This window comes from Podarcis melisellensis (assembly GCF_964234715.1).
Source record: "Podarcis melisellensis genome assembly, chromosome: 4".
NCBI lineage: Eukaryota > Metazoa > Chordata > Lepidosauria > Squamata > Lacertidae > Podarcis > Podarcis melisellensis.
Window position 1 is genome coordinate 78,379,374 of NC_138531.1, and position 15,681 is coordinate 78,395,054.

General features: G+C 38.8%; 1 protein-coding gene across 3 annotated transcripts in view; it reads left to right on the top strand.

The window, feature by feature from the left end:
* UBL3 (ubiquitin like 3) overlaps window positions 1-15,463 on the top strand; it is a 45,157-nt gene extending 29,694 nt beyond the window's left edge. For all 3 annotated transcript variants that reach the window (XM_081909479.1, XM_081909480.1, XM_081909481.1), the window contains 4 exons: window positions 6,508-6,616; window positions 10,050-10,136; window positions 12,523-12,600; window positions 12,894-15,463. In XM_081909479.1, coding sequence (XP_081765605.1) covers window positions 6,508-6,616; window positions 10,050-10,136; window positions 12,523-12,600; window positions 12,894-12,946 — 327 coding nt within the window. In that variant the 3' untranslated portion in view covers window positions 12,947-15,463. The remainder of the gene's footprint in view (window positions 1-6,507; window positions 6,617-10,049; window positions 10,137-12,522; window positions 12,601-12,893) is intronic.
* Window positions 15,464-15,681: the final 218 nt, after the last annotated feature.

Consider the following 15,681-nt stretch of genomic DNA (forward strand, 5'->3'; position numbering starts at 1 on the left):
GCAAATGCTTGTATAACAAATGTACCCTTCTTTCCTTTAAAAGCACCAGATCTCCTTACAGCTTTGTGTAGTATGTGACAGACCATTTTGAAAATAATAGCCTATTTTCAGTTTCATGTGTATTTAGAACAGCTATTCCTTGAATACTGAATATATGTTGTATCTGTTGCATTTCTTGCTGCAAAGGGGATGTGGGTGTAAAATTCTAAATGTAACTTGGTTTGGGTGTGCCACAGTTTTCTGAGAAATGGCATGTGTGTAATTTTGAATAAGACTGACATTATGAACAGAAGTGTGTGAAAAGTAGTGGGGTTACACTTGCCCCCCCCCCCCGAAAAGAAACAAGATTTTTGGAACCTAGCACCTTTTAACATCCAGCTATATGGATTTTGAGGTCAGTTTGAACCTCAAAATTTCAGAATTGAAATTTGGCAGAGATTCAAAAAAAGCTGTCTTGAATGAATCAGTGAAAATGTACAATATTGTATGTCAGATTTTAAACTATGCTGGCTGATGCTGCGTGCAGCTGTCAGATGGTCAATGCATGCTGTTGATAAAATATTTCTTGAATACGAACTATTTGCTGAATACGTAGAGATTGTTTCTGTCAAAATTCACAAAAGAGAATTTGGGTGGGGAAACTTGGTTTTCGTTGTTGTTTTTCTAACGAGCACTATAGTAGCATATCTCTCCTGTCCCATTAATATTCAGGCAGCACCACTAATGTAATTCCTGAAGAATAAGAAGTGGAAACTTTTGTCAGGAGGACCTTTGTTGTAAGGTTTCATCTTTTTGGTTATGGAGCCATTGTTTCAAATTATATGCAGAGCTGCTGCCAGTCAGTGTGAACAATATTGAGGTAGATGTGCTGAGTCTGTATAAGGCAGCTAGTTCCTAAATGCTTACCTCAATAATAAGAATAAGAATAAAATAATTTTTATTTATACCCCACCCTCCCTGGCCAGAACCGGGCTTAGGGTGGCTAACATCAATAAAATTACAATAAAAAGTAATAGGGGGGAAACAAAACAAAAACACACACACACACAAACAGTTAATTAAAATACGGGTTAAAATACAATTTAAAATGCAGCCTCATTTTAGTAGTAGCCCATAAATCAAAACCATAAGGGAAGGGAAACATAAGGGTCAGATTGAGTCCAAACCAAAGGCCAGGCAGAACAGATCCATCTTGCAGGCCCTGCGGAAAGATGCCAAGTCCCGCAGGGCCCTGGTCTCTTGTGACAGAGCTTTCCACCAAGTCGAGGCCAGTACTGAAAAGGCCCTGGCCCTAGTTGAGACCAATCTAACCACCTTGCAGCTCTGGACCTCCAAAGTATTGTTATTTGTGGACCTTAAGATCCTCTGCGGGGCATACCAGGAGAGGCGGTCCTGTAGGTCTTTGTGCTGTTTGGGGCTGGATAATGTGTTGCAATATATGGAGCAATCTCCCTGGATATGGGCTGCCGCAGATTCAGGTTCCAGCTTGACACTGAAGTTCACAACACAGTGTTGCAGCTATTTGGCTAAATTTATGCTTGACCCAAGCTTTTGATTGCATCATTAGAAATGCTGGTTAGTAAAACTCATGTACTGTATATGGTAAATCCAATGTGGGTATAGTACTCACATAAGTCAACTTGCTGTTTACCAACCTTTTGTTCTGAGAGAAAGATGGACGTAATGCTCTATGAACAGCTGTGCAAAGCTACGTCAGAGTTCATTAACGCAGAGCTTTGCTCCAGGGAAATGGGCAGCATTAGTACCCTTGATCCTCTATGCTACATGTGGCTGAATGTTTACTATGAGCTATATTTAACACAACCAACTAATTAAGAAAAAGAGAGCCTTCTTGGTCTGTGTTTCATTCATGTCTGGGTTGCTTACTTCTGCTAGAGCAAACCACCACTACAGACGTTTAAGTTGGGCATGGGAAATGATTTTTGATACAAAAGATATTTTACTCTCAAGCCTAATCCTACTTTTTGTTCAGTGGCTTAATGGTTTGAAATTCCTCAAATTATAACTAATAAATCAGATAAATTATTTGTTATTTTGATTCCCAATAAAATGAATCCAATATTCCTTGACTTCAAGTAGAAAATTTGTTTTTGCATCTTTCACTATATGCATTCTGCATAACTTCCACATCATCTTTGTTATCCAGCCAGTATCATTTAGGCTATGCTGATTCAAACAGCATATGAGACTTTGGGTACACCAGAACTTTGAAAAAGCAGGTTTCAAATGTGAAGCTTTCTATGAAAAAGCATGATCTCCAGCTTGCCTTCCCACAACCCACCCCATTTAAAATAAAATTAAAGGACTGCATGACTATATATATTGGATTTGAACTACCATAGTTTTCTATATGATTTTTGACAAGGAAATACTTACTTAAATATTCCTAGTCCCATTGCCTTGTCTGTCTCCAGCAACATCTAGGCTATGTTCATAATTTTAATGATAGGATTCTTCCTGGACATTTCTTCTCCAGCAAAAAGGTTATGTATATCCCTATGTCAGGAATTATGAAAAACTGGTTTACAAAGTGTCTTGGATTTTAAATGGCTAAAACTGGTTTTCCAGAAGATAAATTGAGTGTAGCATGAAGCTGGACAGCCTGACCTAAAAATGATTGGCTGCTGCTATACCAATGCATTTTCACCAGGGTTAGCTAGTCATGTTTCTAGTCCTTGTTGGCAACCTAAGTTCACTTCACATGTAAATACCAGATATTGTAGCCCTTCTTGACCAAGGGGACATCTCAGCTTGAAACCAGAACAGAAATAAGAAAGTTGTGTGGGCTGAGGAAGTGGGAGAAAGAGGTGGGAAAACAGAGTCATAGTAAATAGGGGAGTTCTTGAATCTGCTGACTTTGGATTGCTTCTTCTAGAAGGTGTTGACAGAGAATTTACTATACAGACTAAATGAGATTCCTCCCCTCCTTATAAATGTTAATTGAACCTGTTGTGTCTTATTGTTGGTCATTTCCCTTCAAGAGTATTCCCCTTAGTTTCATTAAGTATTTGTGGTTTCCCAGCTTGCCACATTAGTACTAAAAGACGAAATACTTTTAAAGCCCAAGAGGTATGTCATGAAGATACTGTTTTGCTCTTGAGAATTTTAAGCAGGAACAAAAGAATAAATAAATAATAGCACAGTTCATTGTGATTCTGAAGAAATACAGAAATGGATTGTGAACCACATTAAAACTTACATTTTCTCATGTCCTTCTGGTGGTGAAAACACACAATTTGCAATTCATATATGTCGGTTTGGGTATGTTCTAAACAGATAATGGTTGTAGTAGGAGGGGAAAATAATTCCTGATGACCCATAATTCATGAAGCAGTCCACAGCATTGTTAATCTTGCATGAACTTTACATTCCTTGAGATGTAAGTGTGTGATCACTAGGGTATTGTTCTGGTTACAACCAACATAAAAACAGATCTTTTCTTTCAAGAATGGAAGTCTCTGACAACCCTTTTTGTACATCCTTCCAAATAAAAATACGTCTAGCACAGGCTGTTTCAAATTTCACAGTACAAGCAAATGCCCACCAGGTAATCCATGCCCAACAAGTGTAAAAGGTTTTGCTTTTCTTTTTGAAGTTCACAAGTTATGTGGTGATAAGTGTCTATTTCTCACCATGTTTCCATGGAGAGCACTCCAGACTTTCTTATGTTTAGATACCTCTGTCTACACCAGCTTTGCAAGTACCTCTCTCCCACAAAATTACTAGCCTGCCCTTTCCCCCCATGTCAGCCTACTGTGAATTGGCAGAGGAGGGACAGAGCTGCGGCAGTTACATTCCTGGGCTGGGTGAGGCAAGAGGGGGCTTCCCTCTTCTGGCTGCCTGCCTGGTTTCTCTGTTGGGCACATTCAACGGCTCACTCACCTGCTTGGCAACCCTTGTCTCATATGGGTACTAGGTTATAGCTTACATGCAAGGCTGGTGTACGCCACTAGTTTTCTGACTACATTTCTGGCAAAAAAGCGCACTGTATTCCAGGTAACAGTGCACAAATGCTTTCCTCCCATAGGTTATCCATGTAGGGGGGGGGAATGTGTTTCAGCCCTGAAAGTGCAGTATCTCTTTCTTTTCCTTGTAACTATGATATCTAGGTATTCTTTAGAGCAAGGTTTCTCAAACTTGGGTCTCCAGCTGTTTTTGGACAATAATTCCCATCATCCCTGACCACAAGTCCTGCTAGCCAGAAATGATGGGATTTGTAGTCCAACAACAGCAGCAGCTGGAGACCCTGCTTTTGAGTATTTTCAGTATAAAAAGTGCAATTCATATCAGTGTCCCTAAGTGTTTGTAAGTTGTAAACTCTCTGTGTGAGCAAGACCTTAGATTGGGTGTGTGTGTGCTGTTGCTTTCTGTTTCAAATGCATCAGAACACTGTATTTGGGGCTGGGAGTAGCTCAGTGGTAGAGCACTCACATACTCTGCACAAAAAAAGCTCTTAAAGCATCTCCAGGATCAGGTTGCAGGCAGTGATGGGAAAGACGACCGGGATTCTGGGAGCTGCTACAAGTCCATGTAGCCAATGCATTTGGGTAGATGAACCAGTGGCCTGATTTTTGTTTAAGGCAGCTTCATATGGCCATCCAATCTCTTCTCTTCTTCCCTCTTCTCTCTATCTCTGCTACATAATCTGTCACACAAAGGTTCCAAAGAGGTTTAGTATCCCGAAGAGTCCTTATGCACATGTATATTTAAAACAGTTACTGTGGGAATGGTAAATATGTTCACTGGCATTATACTGAAATAATTGCATGATTTATTTATTTTTAATTTACAAATGTTAATGTAGTAATAATCAATGCAGTAACCAGTCTGAATGGCTCTATTTCAGAATTGTTCGGTATTTCTGTGATAGCATTCTATTAGACCACAACATACAAACTCATTAACTTTTGTGTGAGTTACAGCAAGTTACTTGAAGCCACTTGCTGTCAGGATAGTGCAGTCAGCTCTTCCTTGTACCTTCCATGAAAACCAAAAGGGTCAGTATGGCAGTGTTGATCTGCTCATTATGCATGGAAGCTGCAAGCACAAGATTTGTTTGCACTTCTGAATCAACACTTGTAATCACATATTTCAAAGTTAATTTTAAGGTGGGAATCTGGTCTCTAATGAAATCTGATAGTTCTTGAAAGTTACATGAGCAAAGTCAAATAGTAGATTGATTCTTGGATCTGCAAACCCAGTTTGTAACCTAGTGTCTGAAATTGGACCTGAGTAAACAAGCACAAAGTCACTGAGAAATCAGGAGCATGTTTCAGGAAAATGTGACTACCATATTTATAAGTCAAACTGATACAATGAATTAGTTCAAAATACTATTCATATAAGTAACACTGCTGGATTCCAGACAAGCCATGATAAATCTAAGATAAACAATTATGAAAGTGAGATTCTTCTTAACCACAGTTTGATAATAACTAATAAACCATAGTTATTAACCACAGAATAATTTTTCAAGCTGCTCCAATGTCTTGAGGGGTTATGTGTGTTTGACTGAGAATGGCAGCATGTTAAATATATACAGTACTGTATAAATAAGATGGGGGAGGGCAAATAAAACTGGACCTCTTATTTTAGTTTTGAAATATGTCTAGGGTCATGATACTACATTCTCAACATGTTTAAACAGATGTTATTCCTATGCAGGGAAGCAGCTGCTCCTAATAAAGGACTAAATACTTTATTTATATCATATGTTAGACATATATTTATTGTACAGTATAACCAAAAATAAAACCTCAGTTTTAAAATCCTTTGAAGGAGCTTGTTTACTGCAAGGTATGATGTCTCAGGAAGATCAATATCAAATATCTTGGTTTTTTAAAAGCTCTTGCTGTATGAAACCTTCTAATGGCATGCTGTGCCTATGTTGCTAACTCTGCAAAAATGTTAGTAATTGTGTTTTTTTAAAATTGTACTGGTGCAAATCTCAAAATGCTCTCTAAAAATAACACTTTGTTGTCTGCAAGAAAGAAGACACTAACAGCAAGATGGTTAGAGTACACAAAATAATTATTTTTTAAAATATTGATTGGCTATTGCCTCAAATCAGGTTCATTTTCCCTTTACATTATATTTATTAATATTCTTGGAGCCAAAACCAGAGGGGGGTGCTTGCTAAACCCTATTTGCTGGTTTGGTGGTAAAGCAGGGGTGGGGTGAGGCTTTTTCTTATCTCTAAAAAGAGCATGTGCAGGATGGGAATGGAAGTTCCCTCCCATCCCCCATAAAACAATAGTCTTTTTTAGTCACTTGTCTATATGTAATCCAAGAAGTTTTTACTTGATGTCTTTGCTGTTTTTTCGTACCACAGCCAAAAAGTGACTCGGTTTATGTTTTCTATGTGGCATTTGTTTTTCTTTTATTTGGCAACTAGCCTAAAATAATGACAGTTTTATCCACATTAATCATAAAAATTCAGTTCTGTAATTTTGACATTCCTTCCTAATTATTTGCTTTCTCTTTCAGATAAATTTGCGCCTCATTTTGGTAAGCGGAAAAACGAAAGAATTCTTGTTTTCACCCAATGACTCAGCAGCAGACATTGCAAAGCATGTATATGATAACTGGCCAATGGGTAAGTATTACAGATGAGTTCCCCCACACCTTGTATTCAGATGGGATCAGCCCTGTGCAGAGCTTGTCTGAGGCCCGGGGCAGGAGTCTTGTTAGAATAAAGTTATAAACTCAAACGGTGTAAGTCCAGCAGGCCCCTGACAGAGCCCTCTGCCTGCTTAGCCCTCTGAGGCCTGGGACAAGTGAACCCGGCTTTCCCCCCTCTACATGGGGGGTGGGACTCAACATGGGATGGTGGTAGTGGCGTAGCGTGGGGGTGCGGGGGGGCCGGCCGCACCGGGTGCAACATCTGGGGGGGGGGGCGCGCTCGCACTCGCAGCCCTCTGCCCCTACCTGGCTCACTCAGGGTTAGGGGGCGCAAATTACTTGCCTTGCCCCGGGTGCTGACAACCCACGCTACGCCACTGATGGTGGTGGTAAAGAATATCTTTATTTTCTAATGCAGAATATCACTGAATATTACTGGGCTGGTAATAGCTCAAAGGGTGAAACCAAAAGTGCCACACTCTTGTATTTGATGTGCTTACAGACTTCTATGCTAACTTTTATATGTATATTTGTACATTACTTAGACCAATGGTTTCTAACACACACACCCTGGATCACTTGAATATTGCTGAGGGTCTTGGTCATTTAATTTTTTTCCTGCCTGTTGTAGCAATTTTAATGAGCTATGCTAGATTCTATATGATTTTAATTGCATTTTTGTTGCTTCTTATAATTTATTATATTGTACTTTACAATATTACAATTTGAATTCTGTGGAAGAGTTCACAGGCATGCCACAAGCCAGTATGAGACCCCTCCCCTGCAGCTTAGACATTTTCTAATATGAAGCAGTCTAGATTACTCCCCCACAACCCCTCCCAATATCCTTTTTAAAAGCTTCAATTTTCTAATGGAGCTAAATGTTTGGCAATTGTGCATTTTGAAATCTCAGCTTGGAGTGAAAATGTTACTTGGAAACTGCAAATTTGATCCCTTAAGCAGAGTGCAGCTCCTTTCAGAACAGGCTGAACTGCTGCCACCTTTGTCAGATGAATAGCCTACCAAAAGCTCCTTTGTCTTATCTGGACTGAGCTTCAGTTTATTAGATGTCATTCTTTCCATGGCTGACCTTGAGCCCCTTCTTGTTCAGCCAGTCTGCCTCACATGACTTTGATAAAAGGGAGATACAACTGGTGTCACTGGGTTTTTTATTTTTATTTTTTCATTATTTAATTTAAAATATTTATTTGTGCTTGGGCAAGATTTTTGAAAAGAAGCATCAAGTCAGGGTACAAATGTCTAGCATACAGATAGAAATGCAGAATTTATCAAGGTGTTCTTGTCTGGAGCAGCAAGGCAAGAAACTTGATGAGAGGTTATCACCGACAAGAAAACAAAAGATCTAGGAAGCCGGCCCCAATTTGAATGGAGATACAAAAAATGATAAAAACATACGAGGAACTGGGGGATAAAGAAGCAACTAAGAAATGGGAGAGAGAAAGAGAAAGAGAAAGAGAAGGTGGGATGACCTGGGATGGAGGAACAAGAATGACAAAGCAAGTGCAGGAAGGAAAGGGGCAGGAGGAACAACTGAACCCCATCCTCAGTGTTTTGAGAACAAGTGAAATACTACAAGGCTGGAGGCAGGCAAATGACTGTGTCTCCAAAAAGAATGCCTAGGCAACTGGTTATTGGTCAGCTTGACATCAGTACCTGGAAAGGTTCTAGAACAGATTATTAAGCTGTCAGTCAGTGTGCATTTGGGAGTGGGTGGAAGCTGTGATTGCAAAAAGCCCTGCCAGGCTAACCTTATCTCCATCTTTGATAGAGAGTTAACTGGCTTGGTTGATCATGGACATGCTGTGGATGTAGTATATTTGGATTTCAGCAAGCCTTTTGATAAAGTCACCCGTGATATTCTTGTTGGTGAGCTAGATAGAGCTGCTGTTTGAAAGAAATGTGGCTGCTGGTTGGGTCATACCCACCCAGAGAGTGCTCCTCAACACTTCCTTGTCAACCTGGAGCAAAATGACAAGTTGAGTGCTGCACGATTCTTTACTAAGCCTCCTGGTTTCTAACGCCTTTGTAAATAAAAGTGCAGAGGAGATGTTAACCAAATGTGTAGAATGACACCAAACTGAGTGGGTAGCTAACACCGTAGACAGAAACAAGGTGATGTATTTACAAATGTTTAGGTATGTGGTTTCAACATACTTGACAATGGTTCCCATTTTTGTAAATTCAGTGTTATTTTGGGAGTTTATATGTGGATTATACAGCTGAATATTTGTGTAATAAATCTCACAGTCTAATAAAACAAGTAGGACTGGGTTACGTTACTGAGCTATTGATTAATGGTTCTCATTAAGCTTTGGGTAGCAACTAGGTTTTATATTTTCAAAAACTCAGGACGCAACCATGGTACATTACTTTATGCCAGAGAGGTCCTGGGTGCAGCCTGAAATCTGCATGGTACCTACTAGAGCAGCCTTTGACAACCAGGTGCCCTCCAGATGATTGGAACTTACAACTCTCATCAGTTCTCACCAGCATGACCAATAGTTGGAGGTGATGAGAGTTGTAGTCGTCCAATTCTTCTGGAGGGCACCACTCTCAAAATATTCCATCAACAGTGTCTCCAAAAAATTTTACGCATGCTAAGAGTAAGACACGTTTGGCAAACCCTCACCATGACCAACTCCCACCTGGAAACCAATGTCCCTACTGTGGAAGGACATGTGGATCCATAATTGGCCTTCACAGTCACTTACAGACATACTGTTAAGACCGTGTTCATGGAAGACAATATAACTCGGCTATGAGTGATCGCCAAAAAAGAAGAAGAAAGAAGAATGTGGGAAGCAGCACTTGTGGTTTGTTTCTTCCCTGACGTCTCGAAGGAAAGAGCAAAGCACTTAACTTAAAACAATTGCTTCCTTTTACCTATGGTTTAAAGTGACGTATGACCTGGTGACTAAATACAGGCTCCATGGCTCCATCAACCAGCTTTTCCCTCTCCCACCCAAGTTTTGTTTAACCTCCAACAAGATGAAGCATACTGGAGAACTTGAGAGCTTACTCACTGTTTTGTGACAGTTTGGTTGACCTAATAAAGGTATTGCCTTGCTGTGGTTCTGGATTTTTTTTTCCGTAATAGTGGTTTGTTACTAGTATAGTAATTAAATCTTTAAATGGAATTGTTGTTGTTAGCTGATATTGGCTGAAGTGCCTGCCTTATCTATTCCTTTTCCAACTGGTCCCACTGCCCCTTTTTAGAATTGAAGGGAAACCTTGCCTGCTTTATAGCAAGGAATAAAAGCTCTCATACCTGTAATTATGTTTATGCAGTGTGTTATATAGTCTAATAAGGCAGGGTATAAATGGAGACTTAAAAGATAAACAAGACAGTGAATGCACTTTACAAATCTTTTTGCTACTTTTTTCAGACTGGGAAGAAGAGCAAGTAAGCAGTCCAAATATTCTGCGACTTATTTATCAAGGACGGTTTCTTCATGGCAACGTGACATTAGGAGGTAATGAAATAAATTCAATTGGAGACAGTGGTTCTGTGGGTGATCTTTGTCTGATTTATAAAATGCAAGAAATGGACTTCCTAGCATAGTTAGTCAAGCAAGGAAGCCTATGACAGGAACATATATACCTGAGGGAACACATGGAGCAGCCTCTCTCCACCTTAAGAAAGACCAATGTGCCCCAGGCAAGGCAGAAGCAAAGAGGTCCAGTCTTAGGAACTTGTGACATCAGCTTCTAAAAAGACCATCCAGTGGCGTAGCGTGGGTTGTCAGCACCCGGGGCAAGGCAAGTAATTTGCGCCCCCTAACCCATGGATTTTCGCCCTCTAACCCCCAGATGTTGCGCCCGGTGCGGCCGGCCCCCCCTGCACCCCCCACGCTACGCCACTGAGACCATCAGATGGCCCAAGAAGAGGACCCTTAACACTCTACATTTCATACCATATATTAGGGCCATTGTTTTAAAATGGCATTGGGTTTCTTGGCAGAAAGGCAATACAAAAATAAACGTTTGTTCTTAGTAAACAGACGGCATGATCCCCAGTTAGAGCACTTTGGGTGGTTTTTACTTGGGGAATTCAGCAAAGGCTCTTATTAAAATCAGTGGTACTTAATAAGTTCTCAGCTTTGAGCACGATCCCACCAATGTTTTTAATTAAAGTTGCAATTATGTGTTCCATTACACATGCAATTGAGTACTAGGCTGTAACTCTTAAATTCAAAGGTTCAGTATATTTAAAGGGGTTATCATTCAGTGGTCTGCGGGGTATCACATTTTAAATTTCTCTTCAGGTATTACTGCAGTAAATATCATCTTGGAAATGATGGTACTAATTACCAGTAGTTAATAGCAGTCCTCTCTTAATTGGAAAAGTGATTTGATTTCAGTCTTCATATGCCTCCTGTACTGCATACAGTCCTTAGAATCTGTATTCTAAATATTATGCGAATTGCATAACAGTGACCTAAATCTTAGCACTGTGGCTGGGCAGATTGAGAACCGGAATAAGGGGAAGCTTTCTTGCTGTGTCTAGCATAGCCATGAGGTTCCAAATGATTAGTTATAAAAGACTGGAATGGCCTCGCTTGGAGTAGAAAAGCAGTTCAATTGTGCCCCCTTGTGGCATGCACTTCTACCTGGTTTTTACTATATTGTGAACTACACTCATAGTTATTGTCAACTTTTTGAATACTGTGTTTTACTGCAGTATTTGTATTCATGATAAAATTTCAGATGGAATATAAATTGAACTTGGGTGTGAGTGTGCATACTTGGAAGTTTGCATGCATGTACACTAGAAAAAATTGTTCTGGCTTGCTGAGATTAGCTTTCCTAACAGGTCAAATCTCCCACTAACTAGTTTGACTGTGTGCCAATTTGCATTATTGGATAATTTCAAATGTGTGACTGCAAATATCCCAAAATAGTAAGCACAAAGTGGTTGGCCAGGATTATTCAGCACTGAAGAATAAAGGCTTGTCAGAGGATTTTTCTTATCCTTAGCAGGGAGTAGAACATGAGACCCTTAGGGTCATGGGTTCAAGCCCAAATGTTGAACAAAAAGATCCCTGCACTCTAGGGGGTTGGAATAGATGACCCTCTGGGTTCCTTTCCAACTTTGTGATTTTATGATTCTATATCAAGTAAGCATGAAGAATTTCTACTGGAGCAGGAAACTTCAGAGGAAGCGTGCTGAAGTTGTACTGAAATCTGTGATGGTATATACAAATCTGCTAGATTTTACTTGAGCATTTCATGCTTGCTCTGAATTTTAGCCAGTATTTTTATACACATTTCTAAAGAAACATGCATTTTAGTACATATAAATATGTTGATGGTATTATGGTATGAAAAATGCTGATAAGTCAAGGAGAATTTAAAACCAGCTATGTTATCCCAGTTCCATCCCATTCTACTTCCAAGGAGCTTGAGGTTGCATGTAAGGTTCTCTCCCCTGTGACCAATCCTCACAAAAAAGGTAGGCTAGGCTGAGTGGAGTCACCCAGTTAGCTTCGTGACTGAGTGGAGTTTTAAACCCAAGTTTCCCTGTTCCTAGGCTGACAAATAATTGGTTTAACAAACATGGCTTCCTTTATTATCAGAAACAAGCCAAACAAATACTTAAATTTAGGTTTGTATTGACTGTTTCAAATATTGGGGCAACAAAGGACTGGGGACAATATTTTATTCTCCCTTTCTGCAACTGATATTTGTAAGCTGCTGTTCTGAGAGCTCCAGCTGAAGAGTGACTAATTAAAGTGACAAGAAATAAATCAAATGGTGAAAGCTTGCACTTTTGGAAAATAAGCAGTTTGGATATTGTATATTGCTGTATCTATAGAGATGAAGAAGAGTATTAACAAGTAATTCTCTCCCCACACACAGCATTAAAACTTCCTTTTGGCAAGACGACAGTGATGCATTTGGTGGCTAGAGAGACGTTGCCAGAGCCAAACTCTCAAGGTAAGCTGATGCTTCTAACTTGGACTCAATGGACACATATTCAAAGTATCTGCACTTTGGTTGCAGTCTCTTTGTGACTTATTAAAATGTTGTGCCGAGGAGAAATCTAAAGGTTTTTGTGTGGTTCTTAGAACACGTGAATTTATATTTACACTTGAAAATGTAACTTCCCTTTTAAGGGCATGTGACCAAAGCTCGCAATTCTCATTCAGAATTATTCTGCTCCTTTGTGTTGCACACAGAGAGTAATATTTAGCGCTAATTATCTTGAAAACATTTTCTCTGTTCTGCAGGTCAGAGGAATCGTGAAAAAACTGGAGAGAGCAATTGCTGTGTGATCCTGTAAAAGCTCTGCTGTATCTACTACTTGTGATGTATAATAGTTTTCGTCTTTCATGCCGCTGGACTAGAGGAGACCAACATTGCTTCAAACACCCTTAGGACAAGCCTGTCTGAATCCATTGAACTGAAATATTACATGAACGCTGTCCCTTTTTTTTTCTAGAACAATGAACACTTTTTTATTTCTACGTTTTAGGTTGTTGAACAAGCTTATTAATACATCACTTCTCCACTTCTCCAATGCATTCTCTCTCCAAGGAAAGGTTAACTATTCTCAACAGGAATCATATTGCTGCCATAAGATCATCCTTAACCTGAACTTTAACCAATCAAGATTTCTAGATGCAATTTGCACTAAAAATGGTTGACGATATATAGACCTCATCATCAAAAGCTCTTAAGTATTTCAAACACAGAGAAATGAATCAGCACTGGAAAATACTATCAGCAGTCTTATTCTTTAAATTCAGTAACGGCCAACTGAAGGGGGGGGGGGAATAACTACTAAGTAAGTAAATTCTACCTAAGTCAACCTTGGTGGCCAAACTGGCACAAAATACTAACTAAAATTGTCTGACTATAGACATATATATATTTTCACTGCAACAAACTATGTGCCTGTAATTTTAAAGCACTCTGTAGAGGGCTGTTGAAACTGATTTTTTTCATTGATATGCACTCTTCTCGTACATTAGTTGAGTGCTTGTTCAGACAGCACAAATAAGTGCAGAGAGTGCATTTCCTAGCCTTAATATGGGAGGGGCAATTTCCTGTAGTTCATAGGCTTTTATTAATGTGCATAAATATTAGAAGACCTCATTTACTAATCAATTTTATGTCTTTGAATATCAGCAATTGATGTTTTTCAATCATTCTTATTCATCCGTACCTTAGTGTCCAGTGTCATGCTTACTCATTAGTGACTTCAAACAAATAATTAAAAGGAAAAATGAAAAAAAAGAAAAGAAAAACCTCTGCCATATGATGAGATTTTGTTTGTTTATTTTATGTGCATTTGGTGTTAGTGCTTGCAATTGTATTGGAAATCAAAAACTGGTTTTTAAAGCATACATATTTAGAAAGGATGCCATTCGTTTTCTTCATATAATTTAAAAATTGATATGCTAAAAAAAATTGCACAGCACTAAAGCATGAGTTAGTTTCATCTAAACCTGTAAAAAAATATAAAAGATTTTATATTTTTCCGCTAGGGAGAAATTCTTCCTAGTTGAAATTACAAATGTGTAGAATATATTTAATAAAAATCTTATAAAAGCATAACTATAGAACTTAAATATAGATTGGAGTGTAGAATAATACAACAATAATCCATATAAATAGCTCTAGGCTTTTAAGAAAAAATTGCAGGTTGACATTTGTGTTCTGTACTTGAGTCCATGGCCCTTACAAACGTTCTGTGTTTTCTGAATGATCAACTTCATTTAAATGTAATCAGGTTATTTTATTCAATGTTATTGCTTTGACAAAATGCTTTATATGCAGTAGGCCTACAAAGACATTGTTCATAATGATCAAAATTAAATTTGTATAGAGCAGAGTTTTAAAACAAATTGTAAATAGCACTAAACATTTTCTTTCTGCAACCTGTACTGATAGATTCTTCTCTAAACTAAATAAAAGAAGAATATTGTAGTGCACTTGGTTGTGATTTGAAAGCTATGACCTGATCTGTATTGGGCATCAGTGTTTTAAAGTTATGAAGAACATGTACAATGGAAATATCCCTTCCTGAATTTCTTTTTAAATTAATACTTGGGTTGAAATCCGAGGAAGATTGTAAACTTTCTTCGGAACAGGGATGGAGGCATTTTGGATATGCTTGGCCTCAGCTGTGCAGGACTTTATAAATCCACAAACTCACGTTTACCCACTCCTGGAGTCAATGAATTGATTGGGTAACCAATGCTAATATTTAAAACACCGTTAGAACTTAACTTATGAAACTGCATGAGCATGAGAAATCTTAGTATTTTAGCATTCAAAAACCTAACGGTTAATTAAAAAAATGTGTGCATTCAGCTATTGGCAACCCTGTTCGCTATTGACCCCCTTGCCATTTCTGTTTCAAAACAGCAGCAGTTTACTCCCGAAGCTTTTATTTTGAAGAGACTGTTAGCAATGCAACCTCATCTTATCCAATGTCTTTAGTTTGGTCCCAGCATCATTAGCAGCAACTCAGTTGGGTGCTATCTACACTTGCTCAGTTTCACATTAATTGTACCTGAAAACTCTGGCAGTACACTTCATTTTTAGAATGACTTCAAATTGAGTTCTGGGGATTTATTTGAAACTGTCGGGAAAGAAGACCACATAGGAGTAGTAGAGATCCAAACATGTAAAACAAATGCGCATAATCCAACAAGTTGGTGAGAAAATTTTGTAGCAACTATTGCATAGAATACTGGTCTTTACAAGTTTACAAAATGATGTGTTAAAGTGGAAATGAGGCCTGTTTTCCCTCTAGGACTACTGACTGATTAAAGAACATTTAGCTGATTCATTATCTCTCGTTAATTGGGGCTTTACACTTGCATGCTGCATTTTTGAGAAACTGAACTCAGAGAGAATTGAATAAACAAACTATCAACTGTTTTTTTTTGGGGGGGGGGGAATAAACACCTTACCATTTCCTACTCTACTACCACCAGAGCCAAAATGGTCTAAAAAATATACAGCAGACCTTCTTCTAACGTCTACCAATTAGTTTTGCTTGCGTTG